Genomic DNA, 18701 nt, shown 5'->3' on the forward strand with positions numbered 1-18701 from the left:
CTGATCCGAGCTATGCGCTTGACATAGATTTTCAAGGCAGGCACAGCAGCCAATGCTCCAGGAGGAGTGGAAGTATCAGAACTGGCCGGAACCACAATAGGTTGATTCAGGTAAAACGCGGAGACAACCTTCGGCAGGAACTGCTGTCTAGTCCGGAGCTCCGCTCTGTCCTCATAAAAGACCAAGTACGGACTTTTACACGATATGGCCCCCAATTCTGAGACACGACGAGCATAAGCCAGGGCCAGTAACATCACTGTCTTCCACGTAAGGTACTTATGGTCTACCATCAGCAGGGGTTCAAACCAGGAGGACTGTAGAAACGCCAACACTACATACAAATCCCAGGGTGCCGTAGGTGGCACTAAAGGAGGTTGTATGTGGGGTACCCCCTGCAAGTAGGTCTGAACTTCTGGCAACACTGCCAATTTCTTCTGGAAGAAAATTGAGAGTGCTGAAACCTGGACCCTAATGGAACCCAGATGTAAGCCCTTATCCACAACAGCCTGCAGGAAACGTAAGAAACGTCCCAAGTGGAACTCCGCAGGAGGATACATGTTTTCCTCGCACCAAGAGACATATCTTCTCCAGATATGATGATAGTGTTTTGACGTCACAGGTTTCCTGGCATGAACCATGGTAGCAATAACCTTTTTGGAAAGGCCATTGTGAGCTAGGATGTTCCGCTCAACTTCCATGCCGTCAAACTAAGTCGCCGTAAGTGCGGGTAGACGAACGGTCCTTGTTGAAGGAGATCTCTTCTGAGAGGTGGAGGCCAAGGGTCTTCGATGGACATGTCCAGAAGATCCACGTACCACGACCTCCGAGGCCAATCAGGGGCAATCAGAATTGCGGACTCCCTGATGTCTGATGCGTTTGGGCACCCTTGGGAGCAACGGAATCAGAAGATAGACCAGCCGGTAAGGCCAAGACAACGTCAGTGCATCTACTGCCCTCGCATGAGGTTCCCTGGTTTGTGAGCAATAACAATGAAGCTTCTTGTTGACACAAGAAGCCATCATGTCTATCTGTGGGCAGCCCCACTGGTGGACGATATGTTGGAACACCTGCTGGTGGAGACCCCACACCCCCGGGTGGAGATTGTGACGACTCAGGAAATCCGCTTCCCAGTTGTCCACAAACGGAATGAAGATTGCCGACATTGCTCTTGCATTTCTTTCCGCCCAGAGGAGTATTTTTGACACCTCTCGCATGCAAAGTCTGCTTTTTGTTCCTCCTTGCCGATTGATGTACACCACTGCTGTGGCGTTGTCCAACTGTACTTGCATCGGGTGATCCTTGAGCAGAGGAGAGGCCTGAAGCAGAGCATTGCAGATCGCCCGAAGTTCCAGAATGTTGATCGGAAGGAGGGCTTCGTGGGCTGACCACCTGCCCTAGAACTGCGCCCCTTGGGTTACAGCGACCATCCTCTCAGACTTGCATCCGTTGTTTAGGAGGATCCAATCCTGAATCTCGAAACTCCGACCTTCCAGGAGATTGGAGCTGTGGACAGGCTGTGGACAGTGCCTTGAATTGGTATTGATTGTCCAGCAGGGCAAGCCTCAGGTACGCCTGATGAGTTGGCCAAATCGGAATATGAAGTTAGGCATCCTTGATATCCAAGGAAGCCATGAATTCCTGTTTTTCCAGGCCCGCAAGGATTCCATAAACACCTTCAGGTAAGGATTCAAGGACTTCAGATTCAAAATGAGTCTTACCGAACCGTCCGGGTTCGGAACCACAAATAGGTTGGAGTAATAACCCTTGCCTCGTTGTGGTATTGGTACTGGAACAGTTACGTGGGACTTGACCAACTTTAGGATGGCCTGTTGCAACGTAACCTGCATATCTTCCAAAACTGGTAAACTTGATTTATAAAAGCGTTGGGGAGGAGCACTGTCGAACTCCAGCTTGTAGCCATGAGAAACGAGATCCCTGACCCAGGTATCCTGGCAGGAAGCCTCCCAGACGCGGCTGGAGTAACGCAGTCGAGCTCCCAACTCGAGATCCCCTTGGGGTGGGTGGGCACCATCATGCTGAAGCCTTAGTGAAAGCAGTACTGGTGGACTGTTCCTGAGAGCTGGTGCTTGCAGGCTTTCTTGACTTACCTCTGGTGCCCCGAGTTGCATTGGAGGCACCTCTGGCCTTAGATCGAAATCTGTGAGACCGAAAGGACTGTACAGACGGCTCCAGGTAGGAGCGTCTCGCCGGCGGGACCCCAGAGAGGAGAAACGTGGATTTTCTAGCTGTAACTTTGGAAATCCACGTATCCAACTCAACCCCAAAGAGCCATTCCCCTGAAAAGGGGAGGGATTCCACACGGCTATGGATTCCGTGTCCGCTATCGACTGACGCAACCACAATGCCCGGCGCGCCTACACTGCGATGGCAGAGGTCCTAGAATTAATGTTCCCCATTTCCTTGAGGGAATCACAATGGACGCGTGTAGTATCCTGAATGTGCTTTAGGAGGGTCACCATAGTGACCAGGGGCATAGCCCTGGAGAGGCCCTCCTGAATTTGAGTGGCCCATGAATGAATGGCATGGGTCATCCAGCAACCCGCAATGAGCAGTCGTTGCAAGACACCTGCTGCCATGTAAAATAGATTTTAGTGTAGCTTCTATTTTCCTATTCCCAGGATCCTTTATAGTAAAGGAGCATGAGGGCAGGCATCACTGCCTTTTTGGACAGTCGAGAGACTGATACATCAACCCCCGGGGGTTCCTCCCAAAATTTCCTACCTTCAGGAGCAAATGGGAAAGTGCACAAAAGCTTTTTGGACACTTGGAATTTTTTGTCTGGATTTTTCCAGGCTAATTTGAATAGGTCATCTAACTCTGCAGAATCAGGGAAAGTGACATTAGACTTGTTTTGTGTAAAGAAAAACGACTGCTGTGACCCAGCGTCCTCTAGAGGGAGCTTTAACACGTCCAGTATAGCCAGAATTAGGGGTTCAATACCCTGACCAGAACCGATATCCCCACTAACGGGGTCCAAGTACTCCCCATCCTCTTGTATATCCTCATCTGTGTCAGATAGTAAAGCAGGCAAACCACACTTTTGTGGTCCTGCATGGGAGGAGGGGGGCTGTGTAACATCTGCCCTAGCAGCTAAATCTGCAACAGCCTGTTGTAGTAGCTGAGATTTTTGAACATTAGCAGTGAGCTGGGATAACATATCAGACATCATATTTTTCAGAGACCCTAGCAATGTGGGCTCTGCACCCTCTCATCCAGCCCCTTCACTGATTTGTGAAGATTGTGTGAATTGTTCACAAAAAACAGAATCAGATGATACTGGAGAGAATCTAGTCTGACATACACTGCACAGCTTGTGTTTACCCATGTTTCACAGTAAGTACAATAACATACACACAGACAGCAATATATCAAGCCTGCCCTTGCTGTATGTGAGAGGAGAGACACAGAGAGGACACCAGCACATCCCTAGCTGTACAGCCCCAGTGAGGCTGACAGCTAACTATATCACAATAAACAAAATATGTCTGTCCTGTAGAGGATCCAGATAATGTACAATAGCGGCTCTCCCCCTTTTCTACACCCTGTACCAGTGTTCCAGCGTGGCTTGTAAGGAAGGAAGCGCTGTGTGCGCTGTCTGTGGCTGCATTAAGTAGAAGAAGGCGCCAAAATGCCGCTGGTCCCGCTCTGAGGTAGCCCTGCCCCCTCCAATGGCACCGGAGCTATAGTGATTATTTATACTGGCAATGTCTCCCGTTTGCTCAAAAACGTAACACAAGTGCTAGTTCAAGCGATTGTTAGCCAGTCTAAACGGGGGACCCTAGCGGGACTCCACCAGGAGGGTCCCGTATGCCGCCCGCGTTCAGCCGCACTTTGAACCAGTTGACCCCACTAGCAGGGCCCCGGTTTGTACTCACCAAAAACGTTACCTTCAGGCAGTGTTAGGGGTGTGCTGCGGCTGTGACAGCCAAGGCTCAGTGCCCCGCTGAACAACAATCTCTCAAGACGGTGGTCCTGCAGCGAGTGACCGACCCCCCTAACTCCCACGGCGCAGGTATGCTGTTGCCCAAACAGCATACCAAAAATAACAAACATTTTAAAGAAATTGAAGAAAACTCTCTGGAGCATCCTCTCCTTAGGGCACTTTTTTCTAAACTGCCTGTGGGAGGGGGCATAGAGGGGAGGAGCCAGCACACCCAGTGAAGAAAATTTAAAGTGTACCGGCTCCTTTGGACCCCGTCTATACCCCATCGTACTAGATTCCCCAATATCCCTTATGGATGCTAGATCAAGGTTATTATTTTACGATATCCTTGAACAGACAGTCAACAAATATGAAAGGGAAGTCCCATGCTCTACTAGAATCACAGTCCTTGTTTGAACAGAAGATCTAAATCCTGCAGTTTATGCAATTGCAGTCTACTGCAGGCTACAAAGGACTAAACTGATTCAGTCTAATCAATAAAGCAGGACAGAAGACTTCTAATTCAGCTCTATTATGAAGAATAGAAAATCTATAATTCCACAAAAAACCTTCACAGTCTGAATTCATAGTATGATGGTGGCCAAACCGGTTTTGCATAGTGCTTCTAACTACTGTATACTTTGGTGGCAAATACAATAATGTATGACAACTTTGCTGAGCCATGAACAGCAGTTCCAATTTTTTAATGGAGTATGTTTTACGCCTGGAAAAGTCTCAGGGATAGAAAGAAAGTCTGCAACGTGTGCAATATTAGTTTTGTATTTTAAAGAAAACTTGTGAATAATTGAGTATGTGAATATTTAATTCTCTCAACAGAAAAGTTTATTAATGATCATATTTTGAAGCCACCTGACTTCAAAGTACAACTCTATCATGATAAATGATGAATGTAGCCCTACTAACCGATTGCAAAGCTTTGTCATTTTACAGGACTTACCACCGGTATCTCAAATCTCATCTGAAATTCTGTCATATTTTTGAGAGTCTCTTGCTTCACTAATTTCTTTCTTTTCATGCTGCTAGATCTGGTCAGTGAGCCAGTGGAGACCTCGAAGAAAGGCATGTCTTCAACTGGACTGGTGGGAGCATCATAGAATTCATCACATTCTGACTCTAAATCTGAAAGATAATACAAACAACTTTTAGAAAAATTAGAATTTTCTATTTATTTTAAACCCATTTCTATAGGTTTTGTGGTGGACACTGGAAATACTGGCGAATAAAGTGCAGTGATAGGAGCATGGACACAAATTACCTCCAAAAGCTCAAACTCCTCTCTCTCTATACCCCTGCAGCCCAGGAGCTTAAGTAATTTTATAACAAAGCCTAGATGAAAATAGCAAGAGTAGAGAAGAGAGAACAATGATCTCCAAGAACAGTAACCATAAATCTAACTAGAGTAGTGAAAAAATAGGAATAAAAACAGAAACAAGAACAAAAGTGTAAAAAGTCACATCCATTGAACGCAGAGAAAAGGCGTTAACATAAGTATAAACATCTTGTTTTTTCTTACACCCCTGGGGATAACACTTGAAAAGCTGTTACTATCCCAAATCTGTCCATAAGAGATGGTACTCTAATGGGCCCTACACACTTGCCGATGTGTGCCACCGATATGAACAATCTCGTTCAGTAATGAACGAGAAATAATCGTTACGGTAGACTTAACGCTGATAATGCTATTACTCCTAAGTACACAGGATAACATTGGGATATGAAGTAGCGACAGTGGATTGGCACCAAATGATCAAAGCTTTCGCCCTCCCAGCATGCAACGGGCACGTCCCTATATCCCCGCCTCCTGTCTCAGGCAAATCACTTGTTATTCCAAAGCTCAAGGCAGGAGAATTATAGAGAGCTCTAATCAGGCGAGAAGAACACGCATGCACACCCTTCCGTACAAGAAGGATAGTGTGTGAAAGGATCCTCAAATCAGATGCGTCAAGATAGGATCCCTGTGGATCCGGTGAACTTAGGAGAAATAGTGTTATTAACGGTAAGTCTACTATAATGATTATTTCTCCAGCAGGGTCCACAGGTTATCCACAGGATAACACTGGGATGTCCTAAAACAATTTAGTGGTGGGGACGCTTCTGACTGGACAGGAGAATCCTTCACCTGAATTTAGCGTCCTGAGAGGCAAAGGTATCAAAGGCATAATGTCTAATGAATGTGTTAATGGAAGCCCATGTGGCTGATTTACATATCTGTTCTGCTGAAGCACCACGTTGTGCAGCCCATGATGGACATACCTTACGAGTAGAGTGAGCAGAAATATTAGCTAGAACAGGGAGATCAGCTTGAGAATATGCATCTGAAATCGTCATCCAAGGCCACCTCGCCAGTGTCTGCTTATCAGCAGGCCATCCTCTCTGGTGAAAACCGTAGAGAACGAAGAGAATTATCTGTTTTTCTGATGGCACTGGTACGATCAACGTAGATCCTTAAGGCACGGACTTCGTCCAACGATGCATCTCCCGCAGAATGTTCCGGCCCCTGAAAGACCGGGACTACAATTTCTTCATTAAGGTGGAATTTAGACACCACCTTAGGAAGATACCCAGATCTGGTTCTGAGAACAGCTCTATCTGGATAAAAAATCAGAAAAGGAGGGCGACATAACAAATCCCCTAAATCTGAAACTCTTCTAGCTGAAGCAATAGCCAGTAGAAAGAGAACTTTAGCTGTCAACCATTTAAGATCCAATTGTTTTAGTGGTTCAAATGGGGCAACTTGAGGGGCCTTTAAGACTAAACTTAAGGCACTGTAGGAGGAACAAAAGGAGATTGAATGTGCAGCATTCCCTGGAAAAAAAGTGCGCATATCCTGTATGTTAGCAATTTTCTTTTAGAACCATACAGTCAATTCTGACACTTGCACTCTTAAGGAAGCCACCCGTAAACCTTTGTCCATTGCTGCCTGAAGGAATGATAAGACTCTGGAAACTCTGAACGACCTAGGGTCAAATATAAGGTCACTGCACCATTGAATATAGGCTTACCATATTCAGTGATAAATGCGAGCTGAGGAAGGTTTCCTTGCTCTGAGCATTGTTTGAATTACCTGTTGTGAGAATCCTCTTGCTATCAGAATGGAAGTCTCAAGAGCCACGTCGTCAAAGACAGTCGATCCAGGTGCTTGTGATAGCAAATACCCTGAGACAGTAAATCTGGATGTTGAGGGAGCAGGAATGGAGCATCCATCGACATCCTCTGCAGAACTGTGTACCAATGTCTTCTGGGCCAAGCCGGAGCTATTAGTACCACGGCACCTTTCCTTGTTTTACCTTTCGCATTACCCTGGGTAACAGGGCGATTGGTGAAAACACATAGGCCAGACGAAAGTCCCATCTCACTGACAGGGCTTCCACAAAGATCACTTTGGGATTCTTTGTTCTTGACCCGTATGCGGGACTTTGTTGTTCTGACGTGACGCCATGAGATCTATCTCCGGTAACCCCCATTTGTCTACCAGAATTTGGAAGACCTCTGGGTGTAAAGCCCATTCATTTGCATGAATGGCGTGTCGACTGAGACAATCTGCTTCCCAGTTTAGGACTCCCGGAATGAACACTGCGGACAAGGCTGGTTGATGAAGTTCTGCCCACTTTAACGTGCGACTTACCTCCTCATTGCATTCCGTCTGCGAGTTCTTCCCTGATGGTTGAGGTACGCTGCTACCATTGCATTGTCCGAGCGGATTTGGACCTGTTTCCCCTGAAGGATGTCCTTTGCCTAAATAAGTGGCATATATATGGCCCGAAGTTCCAATATATTTATTGGCAGGCAATTTTCTTCCTTGGTCCACTGCCCCTGGAAGCAACTCCTTCCTGACACCGCTCCCCAGCACTGAAGACTGGCATCCGTTGTCAGAATTTCCCAATCTGATATCCAAAAGGGTCTCCCTTTGTCCAGATGGGATGTCTGTAGCCACCAGGCTAATTACCTCCTTACTTCCAGAGGAAAGACCATAGTCTGCATTTTTATTGTCTGATGAAAACCCTTCTATTTGGAGAGGATCAGACGCTGCAGAGGCCTCAAATGGAACTGAGCACCATGTCGAATATCGACACCATCCACCCCATCACACGCATTGCAGCATGAATGGATACCCCTTGACCGTGAAGCAGTTCCTGAATCCTTGACTGAATTTTGGATATTTTGTTGAGAGGTAGAATTACTCTCTGAAGACCTGAATCCAGCGCAGCCCCCAAATGAGTCGTCCGTTTTGACAGAACAAGGGACGACTTTGCCCAATTTATGAGCCAACCTTGTCCCTGTAAACAAGCTATTGTCTGTTGCAGATGACACTGAAGCAATTCCTGAGACTGTGCCAGGATTAATAAGTTGTCACGGTATGGAAAAATCCTTATCGCCTGCAGACGGAGATAATATGCCATTACCACCATAATTTTGGTGAATACTCTGGGAGCTGTGCCAGTCCAAATGTTAGGGCCTGAAACTGAAAATGATGCTGGAGGATAGCAACCATGAGATAGCATTTATGGGACAGTGCTATAGGAACATGTAGGTAAGCATCCTGGATATCCAGGGATACCATAAAATCCTCATGCTCCATGGCCAAAATAATGGAAAGTAAAATCTACATATGAAACCGAGGTAACCAAATGTACTTGTTCAGTACTTTTAGATTGAATATGGGCCGGAACGACCCATTTGGCTTCTGGACTACAAACAGGCTGGAACCTTGTCCTCATTGCGCAGCAAGAACTGGAATTTTCACTCCTGACTGAAGCAACTTTTGAACTGCCTCTTGCAAAGCCCTGGCTTTCATTTCCACTGAGACAGGCTGGTACAAAAAAACCTTTAAGGAGGGTGGTCTTGAAAGCAAACGCATAACCGTGAGATACTGTTTCTTGCACCCAGGCATCTGTGGTAGATTACTGCCAGATCTGTGCAAACTGAAGAAATTGGCCGCCCATCCTGAGGTCCCCCAGGTGGAGACCCGCACCATCAGGCTGATGGTTTATCTTCTGATTTGGAAGCCGTTCCTCTGGTAGCCCAACGCCTTTCAGTCTTTAAAAACTTGTCAGATTGAGACTGTTTGCCATAACCCTTTCCTTTTGCTTTTCCTCAAGTCCGAAAGGGCTGAAAAGCTGGAAATCTAGGCTTGGATTTGTGTGTGAAAGGACACTTTACTTTCTTGGAATCTACTTCTGAATCCAAAATACTGTTTAATTCTTTACCAAAAAGAATATCTCCAGTAAAAGGCAAAGACTCCAGAACCTTCTTGGAATCTGAGTCAGATTTCCATGTACATAGCCAAACCGCTTTGTGAGATGCTACTGCTGAGGCTGATGCCTGAGAGGAAATTGTACCCATATCCAAAGCTGCTTCTTCCATAAGAATAGTCGGCTGTTTGATATGTACAATATTGGATTTTTGCTCTCTAGATGCCATTGAAAGATCATCCTCCAATGCATCAGCACAGGCTGCGACTGCTTTTCCCATCCAGGCTGAAGCTATGGCTGGTCTTACGATTGCCCCAGACAAAGATAAAATTATTTTTAGAAAACCATCTATTTTCCTATCCGTGGCATCATTTAATGATATTGAAGGCAGAGGTAATGTAGATTTTCGCACCAATCGAATGACATATCTACTTTGGGAGCCACCTCACTTTTCACACAGTCTCCAGCCGGAAAAGGATAATGGGAAATCCATTTCTTTGGAATCCTATGTCTATGTGATTTAGACTGGAAAGAAGACTAACCTATTGGATGACAAAATAAAACTAATAAAGCATAACGAAGAATATCAATCGACAATCACCCAAATCACAATTCCTGTCAAATGAGATCACGGAAGCAAACAATAGGCCCAGCTCAACTTTTCTGCACAGTGGAGATGCTTTGCAAGCCAGCATGCCTGCAGACTGATGAAACCCTCTCCCAGGCAAGATGCAACGAGTCTGCAAACTTCTTTGCAGATAAAATATCCACCATCCGGGCTGGAATCTCCACAGTGCCATCAAAGGAGTGCCAAACTACAAAGCCTGCCAATATAAGCCACCTGCCTTTATGGACCAGTTTTGACCCAGTGGATGTAAAGGACATTGCTGAAATTGCTCGGATTTTGCATCCCACCACCTGAGATCTGGACCCTGCCTCAACCAAACATCTAATAGGTTGTATGGACATAATTGGTCCTGTCTTTGCAAAAATTGTTCAATGCTCTTTGCAGACAGACATTTTTCCTGGACCCCTAAAGGAAGCAATTGTTAGACCTCTTCCTAATTTAGATCCCAACTGCATGACCAACTACAGACCAGTATCAAACCTTCCTTTTCTAGGAAGGGTTATTGAGAAAGTGGTTGCAAATCAACTGGAAACCCACCTGACAACCCATGATATTTATGATCCATTCCAGTCAGGATTCAAAAGAAGACATAGCACTGAAACAGCCCTGGTGTGTGTGTTAAATGATCTTCTGATGGCAAGAGACAGAGGTGACCGTTCAATATTAACCCTTCTGGATCTCTCTGCAGCATTTGATACCATGGACCATGGGTTTCTGATTGAGCGACTGATAAATTTTTGTGGACTGGATGGCACAGTCCTAAGCTGGTTCAAATAATTTCTCACAGGTAGGTCACAGAGAGTAAAGTCTGGAGTATACTCATCGCCATCAGTGCCATTGCCATGTCGTGTCCCACAAGGTTCTATACTATCCCCCATGCTTTTTGCAGTATACATGCTCCCGCTTGGTGAAATAATCAGGCGCCATGGCCTGGTCTACTGCTGCTATGCAGATGATAAACCACTGTACTTGTCCTTTGCACCGGGCACTGATAACCAAATAGCAACCCTAAATGGCTGTCTAGCTGAGCTCCAGGAGTGGATGAGTGCCAGTTGGCTGCGAATGAACCTGGATAAAACAGAGGTCCTTATGATAGGACCACAACATCAAAGGACAAGACTGCAGCATAGCCAACCAACTAGACTTACACTCGGGGATTCATAATTACAAACAACTGATTGTGTGCGGAATCTTGGCGTTGTCCTGGATGGTGGCTTGACACTTAAACATCAGATATCAGCCACAATCAAATCCTCATTCTTTCACCTGAGGAACATAGCCAGAATCAAGCACTTTTATTCTCTCAGATAATCTGCCAAAAATCATACATACATTTGTATCATCTCAATTAGACTACTGTAATGCCCTCTACCTTGGTCTCCCAGCAAAAGAATTGCACCGATTACAGCTGGTGCAAAACACAGCTGCCAGACTGTTAACCAATCAGTCCTGCACTAGCCACATAACACCCATACTCTACTCCCTTCACTGGCTGCCTGTACGATCGCGAATCATCTTCAAGATTGGCTTACTGAGTTTCAAAGCACTACATGACCAGGGCCCAAGGTACCTGAAGTAGCTTCTGATCCCATACTGCCCCACTTGATTACTGCGATCTATAAATAAAGGACTTTTACCAGTACCTAGAATTTCCCATAATTCATCTGGGGGTCGAGCTTTTAATCATGTCGCTCCAACTATATGGAACTCACTTCCCAGCACAGTGCAAGAGGCCCCAACTATAGAATCCTTCAAAAATAGACTCAAGACTTTCCTGTTTACTCAAGCATTTCCATAATGTCCCTTTAGTATCTACATGCTTCTGTATTTTATGAAAAGCTGTGCTATACTTCATTATTTTCTGTACTATATTATGCTATGTATCTGTTAAGTGCCTTGAGTCCTACTGGTGAGAGGGCGCTATATAAATAAAATTATTATTATTATTACAGTACCACCGGCCTTTCAGCATGCTTTTGTTGAGAGGCTGTCAATTCCTGTGCTGGATGTGATAAACCCCAGGTGGAATGTTGCATGTAAGGATTAATAGGGTAACTTATCCCTGGTATAGGAGCTGGCATTATCCGCTCAGCTATACTGGATAATGTCTGTGCAAAAGTAGCCCATGGGTATTCAACTTGAACCTGTGCCTGCTTCGGATTATTTAAGAGGCTTTGGTGAAAGCTAAAACAATTTGCACATAACCCATTTTGAACCAGATCCACAGAAGTTAACCCAGCTTTAAGACAAACATGAAATGAGTGTTGGTGCTGCTGTGGAGAGTGTTTCCTCCTCACCCTTGCCTTTCTTAGACATGATGAATAAAACACACACCTGTACAGTGTTACTACACAATTTGTGACTGCAATCACTTTAAATTTTGTTAAAGTGATATACAATCCGATCCCTCCCTGCTTTGCACCAGCATTGAGGATCAGAATACACAGAAGTCTAACAGAATTATTAGCAAAGTCAGCAATCAAAGTAGCAATCAATCACTGGTTATACATTAGTACAGAGGTTCTCAAACTCGGTCCTCAGGACCCCACACAGTGCATGTATTGCAGGTCTCCTCACAGAATCACAATGAAATAATTAGCTCCACCTGTGAACCTTTTACAATGTGTCAGTGAGTAATTAATACACCTGTGCACCTGCAAAACATGCACTGTGTGGGGTCCTGAGGACAGAGTTTGAGAACCTGTGCATTAGTATAATACAAACTGGACGAGAGAGCGCAGGCAGACTCCACTGAAGTTTCACAATTTTAATATATACAGTGATCACATAATACGGTATACATATACCTATTTAATACTAATAAAACCAATAAAATTCCGCACTTCAACTCCATATATTCCACACAGTTTAGTGCACTGATAGACTGGTATAAAGATGATATATAAATTGATAGTCCTAAGAGTTGACAGCTGATGTTTAGATGCTGAAAGTCTGGATATTATCCATGTAACAGTCTCATATTTGTAATGAATTTGTTCAGATAAAAGTCAGATGAATACAAAGTAAGTGCACTGTTGGTTATAAATCAGACCTCTATTGATTACCTCAAATGGACACCGCACCAGTTCCGTTCTATTTAGTGTAGCCTCATATCAGGGTAATGACGCTTACCACTTCCTCGGTGTACGTATAGCACTAGCAAGTGCTCGGGTGCCGCTTGCTCCAGCGGCTAAGTCCAATGCTCTCTCCTTGCTGTAACGTGTCAGACTAGTAACCGCTCACTGCTTCTACGGATCATCTGGCGGTGCTGTAATTAACCAAGATGCCGTTGATCCGAGGCGATGAGCTGACAGCCACGGTCCCCGTATTGCAAAAGGGACCAGTGCAGGTGGCTCTGCTCGGGCAAAAAACATTCAATGGAACGGCGAACACAAGTTTCACATAAATCAGGATTATTAGTGAACCACTAATTAGCATGAACAGCTAATTAGTACCCTAATAGAACATACTGTACAGAGATACTAAGGACAGTGATTTGGTATCCAGGAACTTAGGGAGGAGCTTTTATCTCTCTCCATTATACTTCAGGTCCTGCAGCGATCTTCCGATAGCCACGTAGCGCAGGGTAGCCACCAGCCGATCCTGCACAGATATGGCCTGCCGCATGTTCGTATCCTGTTTCTGAACGAGAGGTGTCACCAGTCGCAGCAGCTCCTGGAACATCTCCTCGTCCATCCGCAGAGAATTCCGGTAATCCTCCGGATTGTTCTCCTGAATCTGCTTTAGCAATGGCATATGAGAGAGAGATTCCCTCTGCAACAGCCACTGCTTGGTCCAACAGGATCGAGCACGTCTCCTCTCCCTCCTCTGTGCTCTCTCCATATCCCACACTGCCACAGCCTGAGCATATAATACCCTGACTTGGTAGTTGTGATCCATAACGAAAAGCTCTTTGTTCTGGCTTGCCAAATAAAGAAAAGCGCACTAGCAATGTGAAGCGTTCAAGTAGGTAAACTTAACTAGAACAAGCCACAGAGCATATGATGCACTGAGTTATAGTGGCTGATGCTATTTATTACCACAATACTGATACTCCACCACTGTTTAATATCACCATATTTTAGTGACACTCCCCACCCTATCAAAACTCCCTATGTGCACAGATAGTGACACTCTCCCACCCTGTACAATCAACCTATTACGGCCACCCTGTAAAATCATCCTATAAGTGACACTCCCCCACTCATACCCCTATTTAAATGAGATAGTCAATATCTCCCATAGCCAAAATCTCTTGCACGCTGCAGTGCGAACAGGTCAGAACTGCGCATGCGCAGCGACCCCAATGTGCACGAGCGTCATTGCCCAGCAACAGCCGTCGCCGGGCAACGACCAGAAGAGAGAAGAAAATGATCGCTAGTGCGATCGCAAGAAGATTGACAGTGGGGAGGCGTTCCGGAGCGGATACTCACCATTTTCCGGGCGTGGAGATCCAAACGCAGGCGTGTCCAGGCGTTTGGAGGGCGGATGACTAACGTCAGTCCCGGGACCTTCATCGCTGGATCCGTCGCACAGGGTAAGTAAGTCTGACCCTGGTCTTGTTTTGCTGGAAACTTTTTTAGCATAGCAGGGCTGCACAAGCGATCGCAGCCCTGCTATGCTAAAAATACACTTCCCCATAGGCGGCGTCAAGTTGATCGCACGAGCAGCAAAAAGTTGCTACCTGCGATCAACTTGGAATGAGGGCCTTAGTCAAAACTGCTGGTAAAGTTAGTCAAAATCTCCTACAGCCAGTTCAAGGGAAATCTCTCAGTCAAAATCTCTCCGTGTGTATGCACCTTTAAACTGGCAAAATGGTGAATCTGTAAAATTTTACAAATTTGTGAATAAATGTACCGTAGCACAGATCTTGAAAAAATAGTTTACAGTAAAAACTAAACGCACTGGAAAAAATCCTAACTGCATTATACAACAATGTACTTCACAGAACTATATTCTTTTATATACAAAGAGGAACTTTATACAGTTAGTTATATGACTTATTATATTGGGGTTTAGAAAAACTGGTCAACAAAATGCACTGTTATTTTTCTATTACAGTTTAGTAAATGTGCTCAAACATCTGACTGTTGATGACAATGGGTTACAGCACTGATTTTGCAATTACTTGTCAATCAGCCACTTTTTAAATAATTTTTATATACATTTCTAATTAAAATAAACTATGCAGATATCATTTTGCTGGTCAAAAATAGGATTTTAATTACCTACCGGTAAATCCTTTTCTTGTAGTCCGTAGAGGATGCTGGGGTCCATATTAGTACCATGGGGCATAGATGGGTCCACCAGGAGCCATTGGCACTTTAAGAGGTTAACAGTGTGGGCTGGCTCCTCCCTCTATGCCCCTCCTACCAGACTCAGAGTAGAAAATGTGCCCGAGGAGACGACATACTTCAAGAGAAGGAAATAAACAGATAGTGGCGAGATTCATACCAGCTTACACAACAAGGCAAATCCAGCCAACAGGGCGGAGTACTCAGCAACAGCTGAAACAGGAACGAACACAGAACTTACCTAGAAACCAGGTAGTACTGAACCAAAAAAGCACTGCAGGATAAAGAAACGCTGGGCGGGCGCCCAGCATCCTCTACGGACTACGAGAAAAGGATTTACCGGTAGGTAATTAAAATCCTATTTTCTCTTACGTCCTAGAGGATGCTGGGGTCCATATTAGTACCATGGGGAAGCTCCCAGAACGGAAGGGAGAGCGCGCAGGCTCCTGCAGTACTGCTTGACCAAACTTGAGGTTATCAGAGGCAAAAGTATCAAACTTGTAAAACTTATCAAACGTGTTCGGGTTTACAAGTAGCTGCTCAGCAAAGCTGTAAGGCTGAGACACCCCGGGCAGCCACTCAGGAAGAACCCACTTTACGAGTAGAGTGGGCCTTAACCGATTTTGGACACGGCAATCCTGCCGTAGAATAGGCATGCTGGATGGTGTACCTGATCCAGCGAGAAATAGACTGCTTCGAAGCAGGACACCCAATTTTCTTGGGATCATAGAGGACAAACAGAGAGTCAGATTTCCTGAGACGAGCAGTCCTCTTCACATAAATCTTTAAAGTCCGCACAACATCCAAGGCCTTTGAAGCAATTGAGGAGTCAGTAGCCACTGCCAACACAATAGGTTGGTTTATATGATAAGCCGACACAACCTTAGGAAGGAACTGTGGACGAGTCCTGAGATCCGCCCTATCTTCATGGAAGACCAGATAGGGACTTTTACAGGACAAAGCCCCCAATTCCGACACACGTCAAGCAGTAGCCAAGGCCAACAAAATTACCGCCTTCCATGTGAGAAACTTGATTTCAGCCATCTGTAGAGGGTCAAACCATTCCGATTGCAGGAACTGCAACACCATATCCAGATACCATGGTACCGTTGGCGCCAGAAAAGGGGACTGGATGTGCAGAACCCCTTCAAAAAGGTCTGAACCTCAGGGAGGACAGCCAATTGTTTCTGGAAGAAAATGGATAAGGCCGAAATCTGGACCTTGATGGAATCCAATCTCAGGCCCAAATCCACACCTGCTTGCAGGATAGGGAAAAACCGTCTGAGTTGAAACTCCACCGCAGGAAACTTCTTGGATTCACACCAAGACACATACTTTTTCCAAATTCGATGGCAATGTTTAGACGTTACCCCCTTCCTAGCCTGTATCAGGGTAGGAATAACCTCGCTCAGAATACCCTTCCGAGTTAAGATCTGGTGCTCAACCGCCATGCCGTCAAACGTAGCCGTGGTAAGTCTTGATAAGCGAACGGCCCCTGTAGTAGAAGATCCTCCCGATGAGGCAGTGGCCTTGGATCTTCCAGCAGAAGATCCAGTAGATCGGCGTACCAAACCCTCCTTGGCCAATTAGGATTGCCAGAACCTTTGTTCTTTTTACAAGCTCTAGAACTCTTGGAATAAGAGGAAGTGGAGGGAACACATACACTGACGGGAAAACCCATAGTGTCACCAGTACGTCCACTGCCACTGCTTGTTGGTGTCTAGACCTGGAACAGTACCTCCGCAGCTTCTTGTTGAGGCGGGAGGTCATCATGTCTATGTGAGGAACCCACCACCAACCGGTTACCTCATCGAACACCTCCGGGTAGAGGCCCCACTCTCCTGGATGGAGATCGTGTCTGCTGAGGAAGTCCGCTTCCCAGTTGTCTACTCCCAGAATGAAGATTGCTGACCTCGCTACAGCGTGCCTTTCCGCCCAGAGGAGGATTCTTGTCACCTCTGACATTGCAGCCCTGCTCTTCGTTCCACCTTGTCGGTTTATGTAGGTCACTGTGGTCACGTTGTCCGACTGCACCTGAACAGCCCGATCCCGTAGTAGGTGTGCCGCTTGAAGAAGGCCATTGTATACGGCTCTTAGCTCCAGGATGTTTATCAGAAGAAGGGGATTCCTAACTTGACCACCTTCCTTGGAAGGTTTACCCTTGCGCGACTGCTCCCCAACCTCTTAGACTTGCATCCGTGGTTAGAAGGATCCAGTCCTGAACTCCGAACCTTCGGCCCTCCAGGAGGGGAGGTAGTTGCAGCCACCATAAGAGCAAAATCCTTGCTTTAGGTGACAGACGTATCCTCTGGTGCATATGTAGGTGAGATCCCGACCATTGGTCCAAGAGATCCAGTTGAAAGGACAGAGCATGAAACCTTCCGTACTGCAGAGCCTCGTAGGAGGCAACCATCTTCCCAAGAAGGCGGATGCGCTGATGAACCGATACCCAGGCCGGCTTCAAGACATCCCGGACCATTGTTTGAATCACCAACACTTTCTCCACCGGTAGGAACACCCTCTGCAACTCCTTGTCGAGGATCATCCCCAGGAAAGACAGCCTCCTTGTCGGCTCCAGATGAGACTTTGGAAGGTTCAGGATCCAACCGTGCTCCTTGAGCATATGCGTCTTGGATCTTAACAACTTCTCCCTGGACGATGCCTTGATCAGCAGGTCATCCAGATACGGAATTATGTTCACCCCCTGCTTGCGGAGGAGAACCATCATCTCTGCCATCACCTTGGTGAAGAGCCTCGGTGCTGTGGAGAAACCGAATGGCAGTGCCTGAAACTGATAGTGATCGTCTAACAGTGCAAACCTGAGGTAAGCCTGATGCGGCGACCAAATGGGAATGTGGAGGTACGCATCCTTGATGTCCAGGGACACCATGAACTCCCCTTCTGTCAGTTCTGAGATAACCGCTCGCAGAGACTCCATTTTGAATTTGAAGTCCCTGAGATAAGGGTTCAATGATTTCAAGTTCAGAATTGGCCTGACCTAACCATCCGGCTTCGGTACCACAAAAAGGTTCGAATAGTAACCCTTGTTCAACTGATGAGGTGGAACTGGAACAATGACCTCCGACAATACCAATTTTCGGATAGCGTCCAGTAAAATAGCTATGTCTATAGGCAAAGCCGGCAAGCCTGATTTGAAGAATTGATGAGGTGGAAGAGTTTGAAACTCCAGCCTGTACCCCCGGGACACAATATCCTGTATCCAGGCTGGACGACACCCAGACGTGGCTGAAATGCCGGAGTCTCGCTCCCACCTGACCTACTTCCAGGTTGTGTGGTCCACCGTCATGCTGAGAACTTTGAGGCACCAGAAACAGGCTTTTGGTCCTGGGAACCTACGGGAGCAGGCTTTTTGGATTTGGCACGACCACCTCTAAAGAAGGTGTGAGAGAGCTTGTTCTTTCTAGTCATAGTGGGCCGAAAGGACTATGACGTGTTGGGAGAAAAAGGCTTCTTCGTAGCCGGTGCAGTTGAGGGGAGAAAAGGAGACTTACCCGCTGTAGCTGTGGCAATCCACGCATCCAGCGCCTCCCCAAACAGAGCCTGACCTGTATAGGGTAGGCTCTCCACACTCTTCCTGGATTCCGCGTCCGCAGACCATTGGC

General features: G+C 46.1%; 1 protein-coding gene across 1 annotated transcript in view; it reads right to left on the bottom strand.

The window, feature by feature from the left end:
* VPS13A (vacuolar protein sorting 13 homolog A) overlaps window positions 1-18701 on the bottom strand; it is a 747194-nt gene that overhangs the window by 329469 nt on the left and 399024 nt on the right. The window contains exon 25 of the mRNA XM_063913834.1: window positions 4902-5083. Within this exon, the coding sequence (XP_063769904.1) occupies window positions 4902-5083 (182 nt within the window). The remainder of the gene's footprint in view (window positions 1-4901; window positions 5084-18701) is intronic.

This window comes from Pseudophryne corroboree, chromosome 1, assembly GCF_028390025.1.
Source record: "Pseudophryne corroboree isolate aPseCor3 chromosome 1, aPseCor3.hap2, whole genome shotgun sequence".
Taxonomy (NCBI): Eukaryota; Metazoa; Chordata; class Amphibia; order Anura; family Myobatrachidae; genus Pseudophryne; species Pseudophryne corroboree.